General features: G+C 38.2%; 1 protein-coding gene across 1 annotated transcript in view; it reads right to left on the reverse strand.

The window, feature by feature from the left end:
- TRPM6 (transient receptor potential cation channel subfamily M member 6) overlaps positions 1 to 19,598 on the reverse strand; it is a 181,140-nt gene that overhangs the window by 117,516 nt on the left and 44,026 nt on the right. Inside the window, exons 6-13 of the mRNA XM_022573494.2 lie at positions 18,736 to 18,860; positions 14,178 to 14,349; positions 9,462 to 9,630; positions 8,254 to 8,377; positions 6,138 to 6,210; positions 5,918 to 6,018; positions 2,790 to 2,924; positions 1,663 to 1,716 (exon numbers count right to left, since the gene is read on the reverse strand). Coding sequence (XP_022429202.2) covers positions 1,663 to 1,716; positions 2,790 to 2,924; positions 5,918 to 6,018; positions 6,138 to 6,210; positions 8,254 to 8,377; positions 9,462 to 9,630; positions 14,178 to 14,349; positions 18,736 to 18,860 — 953 coding nt within the window. The remainder of the gene's footprint in view (positions 1 to 1,662; positions 1,717 to 2,789; positions 2,925 to 5,917; positions 6,019 to 6,137; positions 6,211 to 8,253; positions 8,378 to 9,461; positions 9,631 to 14,177; positions 14,350 to 18,735; positions 18,861 to 19,598) is intronic.

The raw sequence follows: 19,598 nt of genomic DNA on the forward strand, positions 1-19,598 counted from the left end.
GAAGAGCCCCTGAGTTATCACTAATAACTAGAACAAGAACAAAAACAACTGATCACTTAATATGGCAGCTACTGATACAACCCGGTTGTTCAAATGGGAAAAAATACTTAGCCTTAAGATGTTTTCAGTTTCATAGACATGGAATGCCTGCTTTTAAGAGCTCATTTCCTCTCTTTTTCTCTCTCATGCATATACACACTTTAGAATAAAATACATTTAAAGAGAGTACAAAAGATTGTTTTTAGCTGGAAATGACAGAACCACTACAACAAAAGTATAATCACTGGAGGATATGCTGGAGGGTCCAAAAGTAACACTAAGTTAAATCTTAAGCTTCTCTATTGAAATGGCTGTAACTTTGCACCGTGTTGACCAAATCATACACAAAACAAGAACAGGAAAGGAAGTAGAACACGTAGAAATGAGGAACATGAAGCAGCAGAGCAAAATGAGATTTCAAAACACGAGGCTGTGCCAAGGCCAGCGTCATGGCTGCTAGGGGCCTGAGTAGCAGGTTTCCAAGCACATGGGCCTTAGGCCAAATGAAAACTGCTCTGACCCCTTAAAGGCCACCACAGTGCCTCTTCGTAAGTGTTACTTCTGAACTGTCATTCATAGCGCACTTTTAAAGGCACAGAGTGCTGAACAAGATCTTTGAAATGAACAGATTGTGAACAATGTTCCCAAAGCTTTGAACAACAAATAAGGTTACAGATGTAAATAAATGCAAATAATTTAATTTCTCTCTTTCACATTCATAATTCACTTTTTCCAAGGAACACAAATCACGCTCTCATTTTGCTGCTAGTTAAACACATATCTAGCTATTTCTCTCCCTTTTCTTCAGTTTACCATGACAGAACATCATTTTGACCCAACATAAATCAATGCAAAATAAATTTACATCGCCATGGACACTTTTGCTTACTGCTAATCTGACAACTAAATGTCTTCCTCCAGTCCTTTTACTCCCACCAAATCAACATAATCAGAAAGCCCACACTCTCTCCCTCAAGATATTAGACTTCAGAATTAAGGCAAAAAAAAAAAAAGTCAGTTAAAGCTGGAAAGTTCTGGTAATTAATGGGGGATCAGAGATGATTTTAAGTCTGACTTAACTCAAAGTTCAATGAGAATACCGTGAGCAAAATATTAGCAAAGGTATAGACCAGTGGGATCCATCCTGGTTCCCTAGAACAATGCTTAGACTCACCAAGGAAGTGAGAGCCCCAGAGTTATCACTAACAGGCAAAACAAGAACAAAAACAAGGGAATCACATACCAGTCCTTCAATAAAGATAACAGAACCAGGAAGTTTCTCTATTTTCAGCAGGTATTATTATCATCATTGGCAATATTGTTGTATCATGTTAAGCTGAAATTTTGCTTGGAAGTTTCTATGTCTCCAATTCATGTTTTATAAGAAAAAATAATTATTAGCTAATGCCACTTACTTGGTGGGTCAAATCTTTTAAAACACAAATTACAAGAAAAAATATGAGTGTGGTTTGGTTATGAAATTGTTCAGAGTCACAGGTAAAGAAGGTAGGTAATTCACTGGAAAATCCAAGTCTACATTTTACAAAGCAAAATCTGGTAACACTTCGCCACAAAGCTAACACAATATCAGAAGAAATGTGTACACCTTCATAATTAGGTTACCTGTTTTACATCTCGGACAAGATGATGCAAGAGCATATTGGTTGGTCCTTGTTTCTGTAATAAAGAACAAAAGGAAGAATTTTAATTACCTTTTAATTACCATGTGCTAGGGAGAAATAAAAAACCTTTATTTCAGAATTCATAAATTATCCAGAATACTGAAAACTTTCTTCAACATCTTTAGTAATGAAGCTTAAGCCAAATTAATTCTAAGGAAGGTATTTCCCAAGAGAAGGTGTGATTAGATTAAAATATTTTTCAATGCAAGATGTATGTATCTAGGAAGTAAGGCCTTAATTAACTTTGTGTGGCAAGAGGCAGAAATAAATTTTAACTAATCTGTAACTATTCTTTATTATATATAAATCACACAATTACAAATTTCATCACACAATTATATTCTACCAACAAATATTTATTGAACACTTACTACGTTCATTCAAGCTACTGAGGGATTCGATGAAGAATAAAATTACTTTCTTCATAGAATTTTTACAATCTAATAGAAGAGAGTGGGACTTACACTAAAAATAACCAATAATATGAAGATAGGTATGTTCAAAAGAGTGGCAAATAATCTGTATTATAGGGGCACTATAATATGTGAATTGGAATAATCAAGAAGATAGGACTTGAACAGGGCTTTAAAGAAAGGGTAAGATTCAAAGGCAAGGAAGGACATCTCAAGAAGGGTGCTTGGCTTAAGCAACTGGTGTCTTTACAAGGAGTAAGCCAGTCTCATTTCAATAAAAGGTTTACATAGGAAAATTGCAGGAACAAAATTTTAAGTGTCCTTAGGTTGAAATGCTTCTAATTACTCAATAAAAACAATTTGTTCTTATTCACATCTTTGGCTTTAATTATGGTCTTACTATCCTATTTTCTTAAATTAGTTTATGCTTCTATTCTGTATAATTAATTAAAATGGGAAACACAGAAATGACTATAGGATACAATGGATTTGGTAAGAAAGTTTCTTCTTTGGTTGAAAAGTCTGTCTCTCTATAAGCTATCTTTGTACATGAACATAGGAGACTTGAACATTCAAGATATAGTTTAAGCTAAGTGTTAAGCTAATTAATAAATAAATCTTAAGGAGGTGACTAATGAAATGTTCCAGTACTCACTGTATTATAGAGCTCTTCCAGTCGGGAGATGGTAAGAAAGCGATGGAGGTTCATGCCATATTCTATTAAGAGCTTCACGAAATCCACTCGATCCATCACCAAAGCATCTAACATTGCTTGTTCTAGCGAGCCAGGCTTCAGAGGGCAGAAATAAATAAGAGATATAGAGAAATTAAGAAAGTAGAAATAACTAAAGAATTACATGTATTTGAACTCAAAACTATACAGGCAAAATAATCATAAAATACATTCTTACTAAGAAATGTTCAGGACCTAAGTGAAGAAATAACAAAAGGTAAACTGAAGGCATAAAAGACCTCTTGAATAAATGTGTTCTTGGATGAGAAAACTGACTGTGGTAAAGATCTCAATGCTTCCCAAATTAATGTTTGAATTTAATGCAATTCTAATAAAAATCCAAGGTTTCTTTCCCTTCCTTCTTTTCCTTCTGCTTCTTTTCCTTTTTCTTTTTTGTTTTTTGGTAACTTGGCATGTTCCCATTTAAACTATATCTGACTTCTGGGTATAATGGCAAATTAAACACACTCATCCACTTTTACTCCTACCTAAAACCCCACTAAAATTATAGTAAAGGGTTTTTTTGTCTTTTTGTGTTTTTTTTTTTAAAGAAATGAATCCACAAGAACAAGGAGGTCAAGAGTGAAACATTTTAGAAGTTGAAAAGCAGATGGTCAAATGGTAATTGACTTAGCAGTTCCCAGAAAGCCAAAAAATGGAAGTCCCTAGAAATTGGAAAAAAAGTCAAGAACCAAACAAAATCTATGCCACAGAATTCTGGCAGCATAAATTGCCAACACTGGGACCTTCCCACTCATCTTCCCCTATTGATTTCCGTAACAACAGGAACAAGGCTTTACCTTGTAAGCAGGAGGTTGGAGGATTTCTTTATGATATTGTGATGAATACAAGAGAAAATATATGAATATGCTAACACTTCAGGTTCCCCAACAAATGGGGGCAGCCAGATCACCCTACTGTGAAGCCCAAATCTACAGCCTCAGAATTTCTAATGAGCTTTCTTTCCTCCACATTTAAACAAAGAGTCCAGGACAAACAGACCAAAAAACATCAACCAGGAGGAATCAGACAATACAGGAAGAAGAAAACTTCAGAAGAACTATCATTAATAGCTTCAAAAAAACAAAAGAAGATATTATATTCAGGATGCTAAGACCTAGGGTCTGTCATACAGAGTGAAGTAAGTCAGAAAGAGAAGAACAAATATCTTATGCTAACGCATATATATGGAATTTAAAAACAAATGATGGTACTGATGAACCTAGTTGCAGAGCAGGAATAAAGAGGTAGACATAGAAAATGGGCTTGAGGACCCGGGGTGGGAGGGCGAAGCTGGGGCGAAGTGAGAGTAGCATCGACATATATACACTACCGAATGTAAAATAGTTGGCTGGTGGGAAGCAGCAGCACAGCACAGGGAGATAGGCTCGGTGCTCTGCAATAACCTGGGGGGGGGGGATAGGGAGGGTGGGAGGGAGGCTCAAGAGGGAGGGGATATGGGGGCATGTATATGCCTATGGCTGGTTCGCTTTGTTGTGCAACAGAAACTAACACAGTATTGAGAAGCAATTATACTCCAATAAAGATCTATTAAAAACAAAAAAAGTACATGTACACCTTCCCTATGACCCAGCAATTCACTTGTAGAGGAATAAAAACATATGTCCACAAAAAGAAAATAAATAAATAAAAATTAAAAAAATAAAAAGACAACAAATTTGCTCTCGGGAATTAATAATATGCTACCAGAAACAAAAAGCTACATACAAGGCATGAAAAATTAAACTTGAGGAAATCTACCAAAGAAAAGATATAGAAGATAAGAGGAAAAGATAAGATTAGAGGAGCAGTCCACAGGTCTAACATTTAAACGATAAAATTCCTGAATGAGAGCAGAGAAAACAGGGGAGGAAACTCCCCAGAAAGGAAACACATGATTGCCAAGTTGAAAGCAAGTGCCCAGTGTAATGGATATAAAGACTCATAACGACGCACATCATTGTGAAATCTCAGAACACTGGAACAAGAGAAGATTTTTTTAAACTCCCAGAGAAGAAAGAAATGGTCATAAACAAAGGATCAGAAAAGAGAACGATTTTTACTTCTCAACAGTACTGCTGGGTGCTGGAAGCTAAGCATTCAAAATTCTCTAGGAAAATTAGTTCCACCTTGAATTAAAATATATCCAAACATTTTATCTCCCATACTCCCTTTCTCAGGAAGTTACTGCAAGATACACATCATCAAATAAAGGAGTAAACCAAGAAAGAGGAAAACAGGGGATACAGAAAACAGGCGTTCTAACAAAGGAGGAAATCTCCAAGATGATGAAGGATGACAGCTCAGCACCAGGAATAGCAGGCAACCAGTCCAGATTGCAGCAGGGAGGGCACAGACAGAAATGTTAAGAGCTCTCTAAAATTAATCAGAAAACAGCAATATGACTTATTATTTAGAAATATGGAGATTTATAAACGTCAGAACAGTCCAAAAACGTCAAAAGTGCTTGGCTCTAGTGATTAGCAGGGCAGGGAACTACTGTCTTTTTGGTAGCTTTTTAGTACCATTTGATGTTTTAAACAATGTGCACAAATTAGTTCAACCCCAAACTAATAGACCTATGGTCTGGTCACAACTGTAATTTTTTTTAAATGAAATGTTAACGGTGATTAGCATTAGCACTATGAGTAATATTTCTTCTTCCTGCTTTTCTCTGTTTTCACTCATTCCTATTGTGAGCATGCATTACACTTTAATGCAAAAAAATAAGATAAACTTTAAGTTTTGAATAACAATATAAAAATCTGCCCATTCAAAAAGTAAATTAAAAATCCTTCCATCTGTCTTTCCCCCGACTTCCTTTGTCAGCTTCAATTAGGCTGCAGAGCAAGAGGAAAAAATGTTTTCAGGGAGGCAAAGTAGATGAGAGAAATGTCTTAGCGATGGTGTGTACCCAGCATCAGAGATGCTACCCTACCCCCACACCCGTCCCCAAAGCAACCTATCTCTCCTCCAGTTCTCTCTTTTGTCCCTCCCTAACAAACCAACACACGACACAGGTCTTCCAAATAACTTCATCTTCATTATACCTTCCAATGTTGTCCATAAATTAGGATATGTTTCTTGGCAATGTCCATCCTGTCCCAAGCCATTGCCAGATTTAATTGTTCTGATGCTGATAAATTTGTGCCTAGGGTAAAAGAAAGGAATCACATATTCTGTTTATAATATCAACATAAAAAGCACACAGTGCCACAGAATGTGAAAAGAGGGAAGGAGGAACAATTGTAACCTTATTTAGACACTCACCCTTTAGCAGAGCTGTTAGGATTGCTAAATCAAGGTCCTGTGACTCTTCAGAATCAGCATCAAAAATGGTAATCTGTAACAGTTGAAAAACAGAAAGCCATACATTTTGGGGACTAGCAAAGAAATGCTTTCAAAAGTACCCACAAGATTTGCTCTTGAGCTAATGAATTAAGTGAAACATTCATCATTAATGTCAAAAATCACAGAGTTAAAAAAATTATTATTATTATTTTTTTTTTACTAATAAGAGAGAAAACTTTTAAGTAGGGTAATGGCGAATTGTACACATTCAGGGGATTAAAAAAAAAACTGAAAAATTCCAAGTATCTTAGAGGAAACATGCATGAAAGAACATTACTGCATTAATTTACTATTCACATGCTATAATGGAAAGAAACTCAGTGTCAATTCCTCATGTAAAGAAAACCATTCCTCATTTTGAAAGAATACGAAATGAGATCCTTCTGTTCACCTAGCTTTAGAAACTAAGACGTTTGCTTTTTAACGAGAAATGAATCCTCAAGGATTTGTCATAAAACAAGTGAGGCAATTACAACGCACCCAGTGAGCAAGTACAATGGACAGTGAAGAAAGCCTTCACAACGTCAAAGCCTCCGGTGCATCCTGGCACGTGACTGATTTTTTTTTAAGACAAATAAGGACATTATTTATGATTATAAAAGGTCTTCTCCTGTTAATGAATGTATCTCAATCTTTGCAGATGAAAATATATAGTAAAGGGACCTGTTCAACAAAAAAGAGCCAAGATTGCCAAGTTCTAGCCCCAGATAGGCCACTAAGTAAGTCAGTCTTGGGTAAATATCTTAAAACCACTGCATCTCAGGTTCCTCACCCACAAGATGAGAGCAACCCACTAAATAATCTCTAAGGTCTCATAAAGATAGAATTCTTCTACAATTCATGCTAATAGCCCCTCTACCTAACAGCACCCCCCATGTGCATGAATAAAATCAACCCTCAACTGTGCAGGAGTGGAGAAACTTTCTGTAACATGCAAACCCTTAGCTGCCTTCTCTAGTTCCCTCTTGATTATTACACCGCTCCTTGGTTACTCTCCTTGATGACAGGAGGAGACAAATATAAGGGTGATCCCTTTAATATATCCTTTTCTTAACCTACTGACTATTGTGGGGAATATAAAATGTAATAGACCATGCACAAGATTTCAACTCTGAGCTCCAGTTTTAGTTCATAACTGCATGACTCTGGGCAAATCACTTAAATTCTCTAGGCTTCAGCTTCGTTATCTCTGAAACTGAAATAAACAATCACTGCCATATTGAACTCACTCATGGGGCTATTTCACATGAAAAAATATACTGGAAAACACACCGTTAATTGCAGACATGGCTGTTATTTTCGTTGTTACTAGGTCAACCAAAATCCCAAAGGGTTTTTCACATCTGTTTAGCCATGCTTAGTCTAGACTGAACTTGTTCAATTGGTTTTTTGAGGGAAGGTGCTTTAATATTACCAAAATCTTGTATGATTTGGTCCAGCCTTCAAATTCTGGAAAGATCGCTATGTTATGACATATCTGCATATTTAATGTAACTGTCAGCAACATACTATCCAAATCACTGATAAAAATTTTGATTGAAGTACCCAAAACACTAAAATCTTTTCCTTAATCTATATTATGTTCATAGCCCAAAGTTCGTGGCCTCTATTTTTCACCTGAGAGTTTATTCACATATTTCCATTGTCCAGTGCATCCCCAATGATCTCCTATAGGACATACTGAGGATACTGTGATAGAGTCATCTAAGCCAGCAGACTTGAGTTTATTTAAGACATGGAGCTGTTCCTTTACCCTCTGAAAATATTTACATGTAATTTTCACTAAATTCAATCACTTTTCTGTAATACTGTTATATTGTCTAAGTGCTTTTTCCCAGGTACGGTCAGGAATATGAAGCACGGTTGGAGGGCGGGAGGAAACAAGAAGTCACGTTTACTCAACTTAAAGGTCAAGTTCTGTAGAGCTATATATAATCAAGTAAGAAATGAAAAAAAAATTTGTGAAAATAAATATCACAATTGTTGAACATTAGCGTTTTTTAAGTCAGTTGAGTCATCAACTCATCATACTCACAGAATCCCTGTGCACCATACACTCCATCAGAATTTGAAAAAGGTGCTTGGACTGTTTAAGACTAAAGTTGAAAGTGTTCTGAATCATGCAGATGATCTCCTCCTTCACCTGAGGACGCAGGGTCCTGGGAGAGAGAAATGGTCATGACTTGACACAGTGCAGAGAAGGGGACAAGCCAGAAACATCAGCACAAGTACGACATCCCTGCGTCTGTCCCACGTGATGGAGAAGGTTTCTATGGACAGTACTGCCAAGAGATAAATGAATGGGAAGGAAAGTGAAGCAGCAGCACCAGGAGAAGGCTGAATTGAAAGAGAGAATGGACTGATCTGCCATGCTCCTGGGAAGAATGCACTTGGGACAGGGTTCTCGAGCTGACAGATTTCCAAGGGGCTGTGAATCTCCAGAAATTACGGGCATAATATACTTAAAGAATCTGACACTGCAAAACAAAAGAGAGAGGTGTAATAGAAGAGGAAGCGGGTACGGGGTGGAAGTAGGGCTGAAAGGGGAGAGAAACTTAAGAGAAGAGTTGTCAGAGAGAAATTATAAGCAGTGAATGAATATTTATTAAGTAAATGAGTGGGGTCCACATTTCAGTTTGTACACACTGTATTTACTCACCTGGCAGAAATACCACGCTTTTGAAATTGGAAGAATCACAATGTGTATAGGGATGGATAGAGAACCCACTAAATAATCTCTAAGGTCTCATAAAGATAGAATTTCAACTTGTTTGAAACTTGTTTGAAACTCCTTGTTTAAAAAGGAAAAAGAGTTAAAACTTCAACTAAGTACAACATATGCGACAAAAATGTCAGGATGTTGATTTCTCCAATTTCTGCTATTTTTACTAACAGCAATTGAATTTAAAGGTGATCTGGGGCCACAGTGGTCTCCTCCCTCACTCTCCCTGGAAATCCTTTTTCCCTAAGCTCAGACAGGGCTCAAGGTCCTTGTTAAGAGGCCAGCCATTCTTAAGCTAAGCTAATAGCAACTTGCATCACTGGAGGGCACTTTGGTGTTGCTTAATAAATACAAAAACCACTGAAAAATGAATTCCAGTCTCAACCTCTGTCCTCTAAGATATCCAGAGAATTCCAGTCTCTGTCCTCTAAGGATATCCAGCCTACATGAAAGCAGAAATTAAAGAACTAAAATGGAAGAATAAAGAGCATACTTTCAGAAATGAAGACTCAACAACTCACCCTTCATCTGCAAAGTGTTTGTGGGTGAAGGCCAGGAGGTCGGCAGCCCTGCCTGTGCCTTCACACACCACCACTGGATCTTTGTCTTTCACAGTCTCCCACACTGAGAGGATGACATTGGGACCACCTTCCACCACCAGCCCCACCACAGGCACTCCTTGTCTTGAGCCTATTTCAGATGACAAACAATATCAAATTGTTACAAAGGAACCCCATCAGCAATTCTGATTACCAGACACAAGTCTTTCAATTACCACATACATTTGTTACTTGCACTAGCCATTCTCTCTTCTTTGACTCAGGCTTGCTTAGTTCAAGGCCAAGCCAGAAGCTTGGACTTTAAATAAAAGTAACACAAATATGGTGAGAGCATCTTCTCCCAGTTAAAAAGTTACCTAAAGGCTTTTGGTAATTAAAAAATAATAATAAGTAGTAGTCTTCAAGAAACTAACTTTTTATCTTGGAAATTTTCAAACATATCTAAAAGAAAACAGGATGATATAATGGATCCCAATGTATCCATCACTCATCTCCAAAAATGATCAAACTTTTGCCAGTTCAATCAACTTTGAATAGTGGTTATTTCTAAGAACAAGATGGGATGGGTAAACCTCAAAGACTTTTAAATTTCAATTTATTCCATTTTTCACTATTCGGCTTTCTTATAAGACTACATATTACTTTATTAAAGTGAGGAAGACAATAAAAAAGGAAAGACCATGGAGTCATTCTTTTTAAAAAGATACTAAGTGAACAAAAGTTACAGAATGATATGCCCAGTATGATCCTATTTAAAATCCTATTTAAAATTTTAAAACCATATATATGGGTATATATTTTATATATACATATGTACATATCTATAACATGTTACATAAATAACCAGAAATCTCTGGAAGGATATATATCAAATTATTAATAGTAAAGAAGAGAGGGGAAGATTTGGGGAAATGTTGACTGTTTATTCTATAGATTTATTACTTGATTTAATTTTTACACGACATGTGTATTGATATATTTAAATCAATTTTTTTTTTTCCCAAGAGAAGGAAAATTGGCAGGCAACACCATGCTCACACCTGAGAGACATTGGACTTTACTCTGGGCCCCATGTTCTACAGCGCCCTCCTCTGGCCATGTCCTTCCCCTCACAGTGAGGAGTCTATAGGGTCAAGGTCCAAGGAAAGCCTGTGCTCCCTCTCCTACTTACTAGGTTGCCCAGGACCCCAAAATTCTTGCTTCCAGGGGCTGCTTGAACCTCTGCCCCAGGAATATACTTGTCAAAGTCAGAGGCAGCTTTGGGGAGTAGGAGAGAAGTGGATAGAGCTTGGACATATAGGCTAGGGTGTCCAGTTGACGTGTGTGAAGCCTGGACATCGTGAGATTGAGCCAAAGGTGGGAAGAGAAGCAGAGAGTGACCTGTAGGCCAGGGGCCAAGGTGCTAGTTCTGTTTCATCTCCACGTTCTGGCTCAGTACTCCCAAAAATCCAGGACTCTGACCTCAAACCTGGCCTTCCTGCTACATGTACAAAAGTAAAAGGATTGAACATTATTCTCTTGTTATTTTTGGTTAGCTTGATTTAAAGCTTTTAAATATTTAAACAAATAGTATGTGGGTTTCCATGTGTAACCTTTGTCCTGACTCCACAGATGTTAAGGGTGGGCCTCTTAGCAGGCACCCAAATATCTCATTCAGTCTATTTAATGGCTTTGACATTATACTTCTTTCCTTTTCCACATATCTCCACTTCCTTATTATTTTCTCCCTATCACTAAAAATCAGACGTAAGATACACCAGTTGATAGTCATAGGGCTCTTTTAACAACATTGTCCTGTAAAAGCTAAATGAAATGGTGACGATGGTTTATTAAGGCATAAAAGTAATAGAAGAAAATTTAGATGAAAATGCCATTAATTATAGAATTACTGAAACGGATGGAAAAAGCAATTTTTAAAGAGAATCTCATATCCTATATAATGATATACTATGCAGTCATTAAATATGTGCTCAGATATGCTTACTGATATGGAAATACATCCATGTTTAGTGGAAGAGGAGGGAAGGCTACAAAAGATATTATATGATCCCAGTGTTCATTTTTAAATGTTGCTCTGTGTGTAAATAGAAAATTTCTGAAAGCATACAGGTGAAAAAGTTAACAATAGTTATTTTTTATAGTAAGATTACAGAAAGCTATCTCTTCCTTCTATGTTTTCTTTCTTTATCTGAATATGAGAGTATGTAACACTTTTATCATCAGAAAAAGAAATCAGTAAGGGTATTCTGCAGGAGAGGGGAAAATAATTCAATTTCTGTTAGATACATCTTTTTTAAAGCAATAACTAATCCTCACAAAAATAAATATAAATATATTTATGATTGTTTTCTACAAAAAGGATCTTACTGATGCTACTAATTAAATTTGTTTAAAAAAAATCGTGAAGTTCTTTGCTGACAAATCTCATGAGAGAGCTGCCTCTACTCCTGGCTCCCAGTTTAGGCAGGAATACAACATTACAGCTCCAATGAAAGGCTCTTAGAATAGGCATCCCAGGAAAGGGCTCTCTTCTCCACCAAGACTTGGATTACGAAGACATACAGAGCTGATCCTATTCTTTCCATCCTCAGAGGCTTACAGAACAGGAACTGACATTGGCCACATTTCAAAGGGATTTCTACAGCAATTTTATGAAGTCATCCTTTTTTTTTTCTTATTTTTGGTAAGTGCTTTCTGCGAACATCAAGGATTTGCCAGGGACTCCAAGAAGCCCGGTTGAAAAGAAATGAAAGAAATCAAGAAAATATTTAATTATTGTCATTCCATCCAAGTAAATCCATTTATAACCACATCAAAGACAAACACAAATATGGCAGAAAGTCTCCCTAGTGAGCACAGGAGGTATGAAGATCAGCTTTGATACCTAAGAATTTTGGGCTCGCTGGGGTCTGTTTTCATTTCTCTTTCCTTTCTCTCTTTTATTCTTCCTTTCTTCTTTCCTTCCTTCCTCCCTTCCTTCTTTCTTTCTTGTGTGTGTGCATGCATGCGTGTGTTTATGTGTGTGCGTGTGTGTAAGTGGTTTATTGTTTTTGCTGTTTTCCTGTCAGTTCTCCATAGAATAATAAATATTACCAATCCACTGAAATTGACTCCACATTCTCTCTCCACGGACAGCAAAACCCTCCCAATAAATCCTAAATTTTAAGGACTTTGAAAGTAGAAATGTAGAATGGCATATGGCGATATGCAAGCTCAGGGCTCTTTTCATTCATCAGGGCTGTTTTCACAAATGGAGAATCAGCAGGAAATAAGAAAGACTAAGAAAGACTTTGCTCTCCTGGGACACACATAATAGCGCTGCACAGAATCCCTGAGCACAGGTGGTGAGCCCGGGTCATCAAAGGCAACAGGACATTTCAGGTAACTGGCATTTCAGAGCCCTGCAGGGCCCTCGCTTCAGGGACTCTCCTTCAGGGCAATCTCTGACCTGCCCTCCTTCTCCGCTCCTCTGTGGGTGTCCCTCCCCACTAGCCACCCCCACCCTGTAGAGGACCACATACCTGCTCCTCTCTCCCCCTTCCTGACCTAAATAAGCCTCCAAACTTCATTCACACTAAGCTCTAAATGACTGGCAACAATTCCCAGAGTCCCTCTCTCTACCCCCACCCCAACCAGCAGATGACCCCCTGTACCAAAGGAGAATAAAAGGAAAGAAAGAAACATATTTGTTGAGGACATGTTATGTACCCAATACTATTCTGAGCACACCTAACATATTTTATCTCTAATTCTCACAACAAAAGGTACAGGTAGACAGTTTCTTCTGTCTTGTATTAAGAGAACAATTTGACAGATGTTAATTTCATTGCCCAAGGTCACAGGCAGTAAATAGGGCTTTGATCCATCTGACCTCACTACATCTGCTGCTTCAGGGAATCTGGGCCAAAAACTCAAAGGATGTTCAGCATTTTCCAGCCCAAAGTCAAAGGTTTGAAGAAGACCAAGCCTCCTGAGAATCTTCCTATTCCCTGGAATCTCTGCTTAAAGGGCAGGAGTAGTCTGCGGAAGATTTAACTCACCAAAAGAGCCAGGGGCCACCTTCCGTTGCCCTGGAGGCAGAGTCTCCATTTCTCCAGGCAGCATCCAGCCCTCTTCCTCCCTTTAAGGATTCCCACCTCTCCACCCAAGGACACTCACTGATTTTGCCCCCCACTCCTCCTCCTTAGGCACTACCAAAGCACCACTGCCAGCATGTCACAGCAAACCTTCAAAGGTCCCTATTTCTAAAAGTCCTGATTTCAACCCCTTCCCTGACTGAAGCCGCCACACCCACCTAGAAATGTCATCTTCCCTGACTATCAAGGCTCATAACCCGCTCTTCTCAGGCTAGTCTCTTCTCGGCTTTTCAGCCATCCACATTCCCAAATCAATTCCTTCTCTACTTTTCCCCTCTATCCATCCAAGCCTAAGGACTTCCAGAGACTCTGCTAAAGTCTCCACTCTGACACCTCCCCTCTGCTGTCCCGCAAGATCCCTTCCTCTCTTCTGTCACCCACAATTTCATATCCTGCTTTCTTCTCACTGAGGGTTCACAGGTGTTAACTTAAGGCATGGGCCGGCTTGGACCTCTCTACCCTGTACAGATGGCAATGGAGCACTTTGCTCCACAGCAAGGCCCCCAGCCAGGACCTGTTGGTTGAGCCCCTGTGTACTCACGGCTGTGTATTTTCTGCAGAGAGAGGTACTTTTCCAGGTTCCTCCTGAGCTTCATCTCATTGCCATACTTGCCCACGGTGCCATCATCGGACAGGATGAAGTGGGAGTGCATGCAGTTGAGTGTGGTGAGTTTGCTGAGGGGGTTGCCCAGAGTCTGGTACAGGCACACCACCTGCGAGACAGCAAGGACAAGAGACGGTCAGAGCTTGAGATCCTTCCCAGGCCGACTGCTCCAAAGGCCTGTCTATGTGCTACAGAGTTCCTGTCCAGGTCAAAAAGTAGTACTTGCTACCAAGAGCAGTGCTTCTCAAGCTATCTGCGGTGAAGAATCAATTTCAGTTTTCTTATTTCTTATTTTTTTATGGACAGATAGGTAGTCCCCTAACGCATGACTAGTATGCGGCTTGCACTACACGAGACTCACGAGTTCAACAACACTCGCACACACTGCAAGATAAGCACGCTCACCATATGCCTGGATGTCACAGCACCGTCACGTGGCTAAAAACAGTTCCATATATTTATTTTCAATTTCTGTACTTACCTTGTCTCAGATCATTAAAAAACAGTTCAAGGATCTGCACTGGTACACAGACTGCATCACTATCCAGAAACTATGCCTTTTAATAGATCTATTCCAGAATAATATTTGGACACTGATTATTTTTTCTCGTATTCCAAATGAAGTGAAAAGTAAATGGAGATGCATTCATTCAGTATAAAATATCCAGATCTTTATTAATATTTGCTGATTCTTCCATAAGCTACTCCAATTCTCATTTGTTTTTAGAAAGGAGAGAACAGTACGGTCATTGGTACCTGTGGGGGATTAGTTCCAGGACCACTCGCGGATACCACAATCCACGGATGCTCTAGTCCCTTACATAAAATGGCGCAGTATAGTCGGCCCTCAGCATCCCCTGGATCCGCGGTCGGCTGAATCCTTAGGATCCACTGTCAGTTGACTCCTCAGATGCGGAATCCACAAATAGGGAAGGCCAACTGTGTTTGGAGTCAAAGGGCCCAAGTTTAAGGCTAGGCTCTTCTACCTTCTAACTTTAACTCTGGGTAACACCTGCTTCCTTTCTCAGGCTTATTTTCCTCATGTATAAGTGATGATAATAATTCCTATAGCAGAGGGTTGCTGTGAGGCTTTAAAGAAATAATGGGGGCTTCCCTGGTGGTGCAGTGGTTAAGAATCTGCCTGCCAATGCAGGGGACACGGGTTTAAGCTCTGGTCTGGGAAGATCCCACATGCCGTGGAGCAACTAAGCCCGTGTGCCACAACTACTGAGCCTGCGCTCTAGAGCCCGTGAGCCACAACTACTGAAGCCTGCACACCTAGAGCCCGTGCTCTGCACGGGTGGCTCTAAAGCCACTGCAATGAGAAGCCCATGCACGGCAACAAAGAGTAGCCCCACTCGCCACAACTAGAGAAAGTCCGCGTGCAGCAACGAAGGCCCAACACAGCCAAAAAAAAAAAAAAAAAGAAATGTTTTAAAAAAAGAAGAAATAATGGATGTAAAAAGCACTACAAACATTACAAACATTAGTATTTAAAAGTTACCTTTATAATCCCTAAGCATGACACTGAGGCCAGAAACCAAAAAGAAAATGATTGATAGATTTAACACATATTTTTTACACATGGAAAGATGTTCATAAATGATACAAATTAAAATCTGGGAAATGCAGCACACATGGCAAACAAAAATGTTAATAGAATGAATTATAATACAAAAGGTCTTTCAAAATATAAAAACTATGCTTAAAAATGCATAAAAACCACATGGAAAGATGTTGAACATCACTAGTAATCAGAGAAACGTACATAAGAAAAATTAGGTGTTATTTTATACCTATCAGAATGGCAAAGTTTAATAAAAGCCAGAATACCCGAAGCTGGAAATGGTACAGGGAAATGGGCACCCTCATACCCTGTTGGTAGGAATGTAAATTGTTACCACCTTTCTGGAAGACAATTAGTCACATTTTAAAAGTTACATACCAACTGGTCCAAACATTCTACTTTGAGAATAACTTCTAAGGAAATAAGTGTTTTCAGCTAGTTTCAAAAATATATGTGTCTTATCACAACATTAATATCATTTTTTGTAAAAGTTAAAAATAGAAAACATAAATGGACAATACAGAGGGATGGTTAAATAAATTATGGTACTTTAGTACAATAGAACTTTATCAGGCATGAAAAATAAAAATGAACCCTTGGCTCTCAGAATGTGGTCTCTTAATACTATTTCCCACTAAAAGCAACCAGCCATTTCTCTAGGAGCAAAAATTATATATAATGAGCCAAGAACATTTTTTTTCATACTAAAACACAAGGAAGCAATGATAAATGACTAGAATTGTGTTAAAAGGACTCAGGAGACAACTTGAAAGGCTCCACTGGCCACAATGGGACAATATGAGCATGATAAAGAATAATAACTATATTAGAATAATGGATTAAAACATACCAAATATGTTTAACTTCATGAATCAGAAAAAAAAAAAAAACAACTCACTGTTCACCTTGGGGGATGGTAGATAACCAAACTGGCAAATAAAGAAAAAGAATCAAATATTTATTCTACCCTTTCCCATACACTGTACCACAAGGTAAACCAAGCAACTGAGGAGAAAATGTTTCTCTTTATAGAGTATTTAAGCTAATAAATGAAGAAAGAACACTATAATTAAATATTAGCATTTTGCAACCCCGTTGAAATAATAAATCTAGGCAATGACATCATAAAAAGAGAGAGGATGTTATGTCACAAGGGAAGGACACATCTCCTCCTAGGGCATAAACCTGTACAGAAAGAACCTGAATCTGATCATACCTTTGGATCAAACTACCAATTTACAAGAAAGACAAAAGACAGAGAAATAGGCTAAATGCTGCTACAAGAGCTTAAATCTGCAAAATCCAAACTGTGGGAAACTCTTTAGGAATGACCCAGTTTCTTCAACAAATACATTGAAACAAACAAACAGAAAACAAAAAAAGGAGATGGTGGGAAAATCCAGAGATCAAAAGCGACTCAAAGAAAAAAACTAAGTGACCGAAGAGACAAATCAACCCATCACAATGTAGGGAAATGTTTTGGATAATGAAATCAAACAACTGAAAAATTGAGACAATCAGAAACTTGAACACAGACTGGATATTTGATGATATTCAGAAATTATTGTTAATTTTTTAGGTACGAATATGGCAATGTGGTTATATTTTTTAATTGTCCATATACTTTAGAAATAACTACTATTTACCAATGAAATTATTTGATGTCTGGAATTTCCTTCAAAGTAATGGAGGGAGGAGATGGAGGATGGATGAGGGACTAAACTAAACAAAACTGGCTATGAGTTCATAACTGTTGAAACCGGGAGAAGGGTATGAAGGAGATGATTATTCTAATCTCTCTACTCTTTAATGTGTTCGAAATTTTCCAAAATGAAAGTTAAAACAAACCATAAGCATGTCTATATTAACTGACATAGAGAATTAATTATGTTAAATAGTTAAGCTGAAAAATAGATTCACAATAGGTTTCTCTTGTTACTTTTTTAACACACAAACTTTTTTTTACTATACATACGTACACACACATAGAAAAAAATTCTGGAATGATACACACCAAGATATTAACAGTGGTTATCTTTCTTCTTCATACCTTTTGTAATACTTGAGATACCTACCAAAAATATAAATTAGTCTTATAAACAAACTTAGACAAGTCCGTCCCTTTAGAATCATTCTGGCTACTGTGTTGGGATCAGACCTTAATAAGAGACATGGATGAGAGTAGGGAAGGCTATTACAATCATCCAGGTGACAGAAAATGGTGGCTTAAACCTGCTCAGTGGAGGTAATAAGAAGAGGTCAGATTCCGGATAGATATATATATATATTTTAAAATAAATTTATTTATTTTATTTATTTTTATTTTTGGCTGTGTTAGGCCTTCGTTGCTGCGTGTGGGCTTTCTCTAGTTGCGGTGAGCAGGGCTACTCTTCATTGCAGTGTGCGGGCTTCTCATTGTGGTGGCTTTTCTTGTTGCGGAGCACGGGCTCTAGGTGCGCGGGCTTCAGTAATTGTGGCACACAGGCTCAATAGTTGTGGCTCATGGGCTCTAGAGCGCAGGCTCAATAGTTGTGGCACACGGGCTTAGGTGCTCCACGGCATGTGTGATCCTCCCAGACTAGGGCTCGAACCCGTGTCCCCTGCATTGGCAGGCGTATTCTTAACCACTGCACCACCAGCGAAGCTCCCAGATATATTTTTTAAGTGAAGCTAAGATGATAATTTAATGGTGGATCGGGTTTGAGGCACGAGACGGAGATCATTCCTGGATAAGTTCAGGGTTTTGGCTTGAGAACTGCAGGACAAGATTGTCACTTTCTAAGATAGGGTAAGGGAGGCAGCAGGAAGTCAGGAGTTTATTTGGGGTATATTACATTCAAGATGTCTACTAGATATCCGGATATAGCGCTAAGCTGGCAACTGGATACATGTTTTTCTCCTTCTGTTGTGAAAGGATTGTCTACTTACATCTCTTCCAATAAGATCTTTCCGGTTCTCAATGACACCCCAAGGAGGGATTCCAACTGTCCAGATTTTTCTCAAGGACTGGGAGGAATGGGCTTTCAGGGCATCCCCAACATGTTTGGACACACCTATGAACAATCAGTTTAGAGGTCAAACTTTAACTCACAAATACCATGCAAAACACTGCGACTGCCGGAAAGAGACAAGTAGACAAGCATATGCAAAAGACCGTTATCAGGGAAAGTTGCTGGCACAGTGGAATTAATTTCTGATACTTTGACTTGCTCTACTCCCTCTTGACACCTCCTTCTCCTATCACTAACCTTTCTACCTGAACAATTCTCCTCTCCCTTTGAGAAATTTCTGCTTACAACCTCAGTTCTGCCCCTACTCTTGCCTGACCAGAACATCCTGTAAACCCACCCCTGACATCATGAATGTTCTAAGTATTTTTTTCTTTAACCTTCTTGACTGTCTCAGTAAAACATCCTGAAGATCCTTGCTTCATTGAGGCAAATTAATTTAACAGCTTTATATTCATAAATATTCCAGAACTAATATATTAGTGTTTGCCTTTCTGGGACTAATAATAATAACAATAATAGCCAACACTTACTGAACTCTTAACTACACACCAGGTGCTTTTTTAAGTTTTACACGCATTTACACTTTAAGTAGGAATTTTTTAAGTCTATTTTATAGGCAAAAATTGAGGCACAAGGAAGTTAAATAATTTGCCCAAGGTTATAGAGCTGGTAGTTTGTACAGTTTGGATTCCAATCCAGGATCTGGCTTTTCTTTTTTCAACAGATTTTACTATTTTTTTAAATTTAATTTTATTATTTTTTATACAGCAGGTTCTTATT

Source organism: Delphinapterus leucas, chromosome 6 (genome assembly GCF_059928025.1).
Source record: "Delphinapterus leucas isolate spDelLeu-1000000601 "Yukka" chromosome 6, BTC_Dleu_Yukka2, whole genome shotgun sequence".
Classification (NCBI taxonomy): domain Eukaryota; kingdom Metazoa; phylum Chordata; class Mammalia; order Artiodactyla; family Monodontidae; genus Delphinapterus; species Delphinapterus leucas.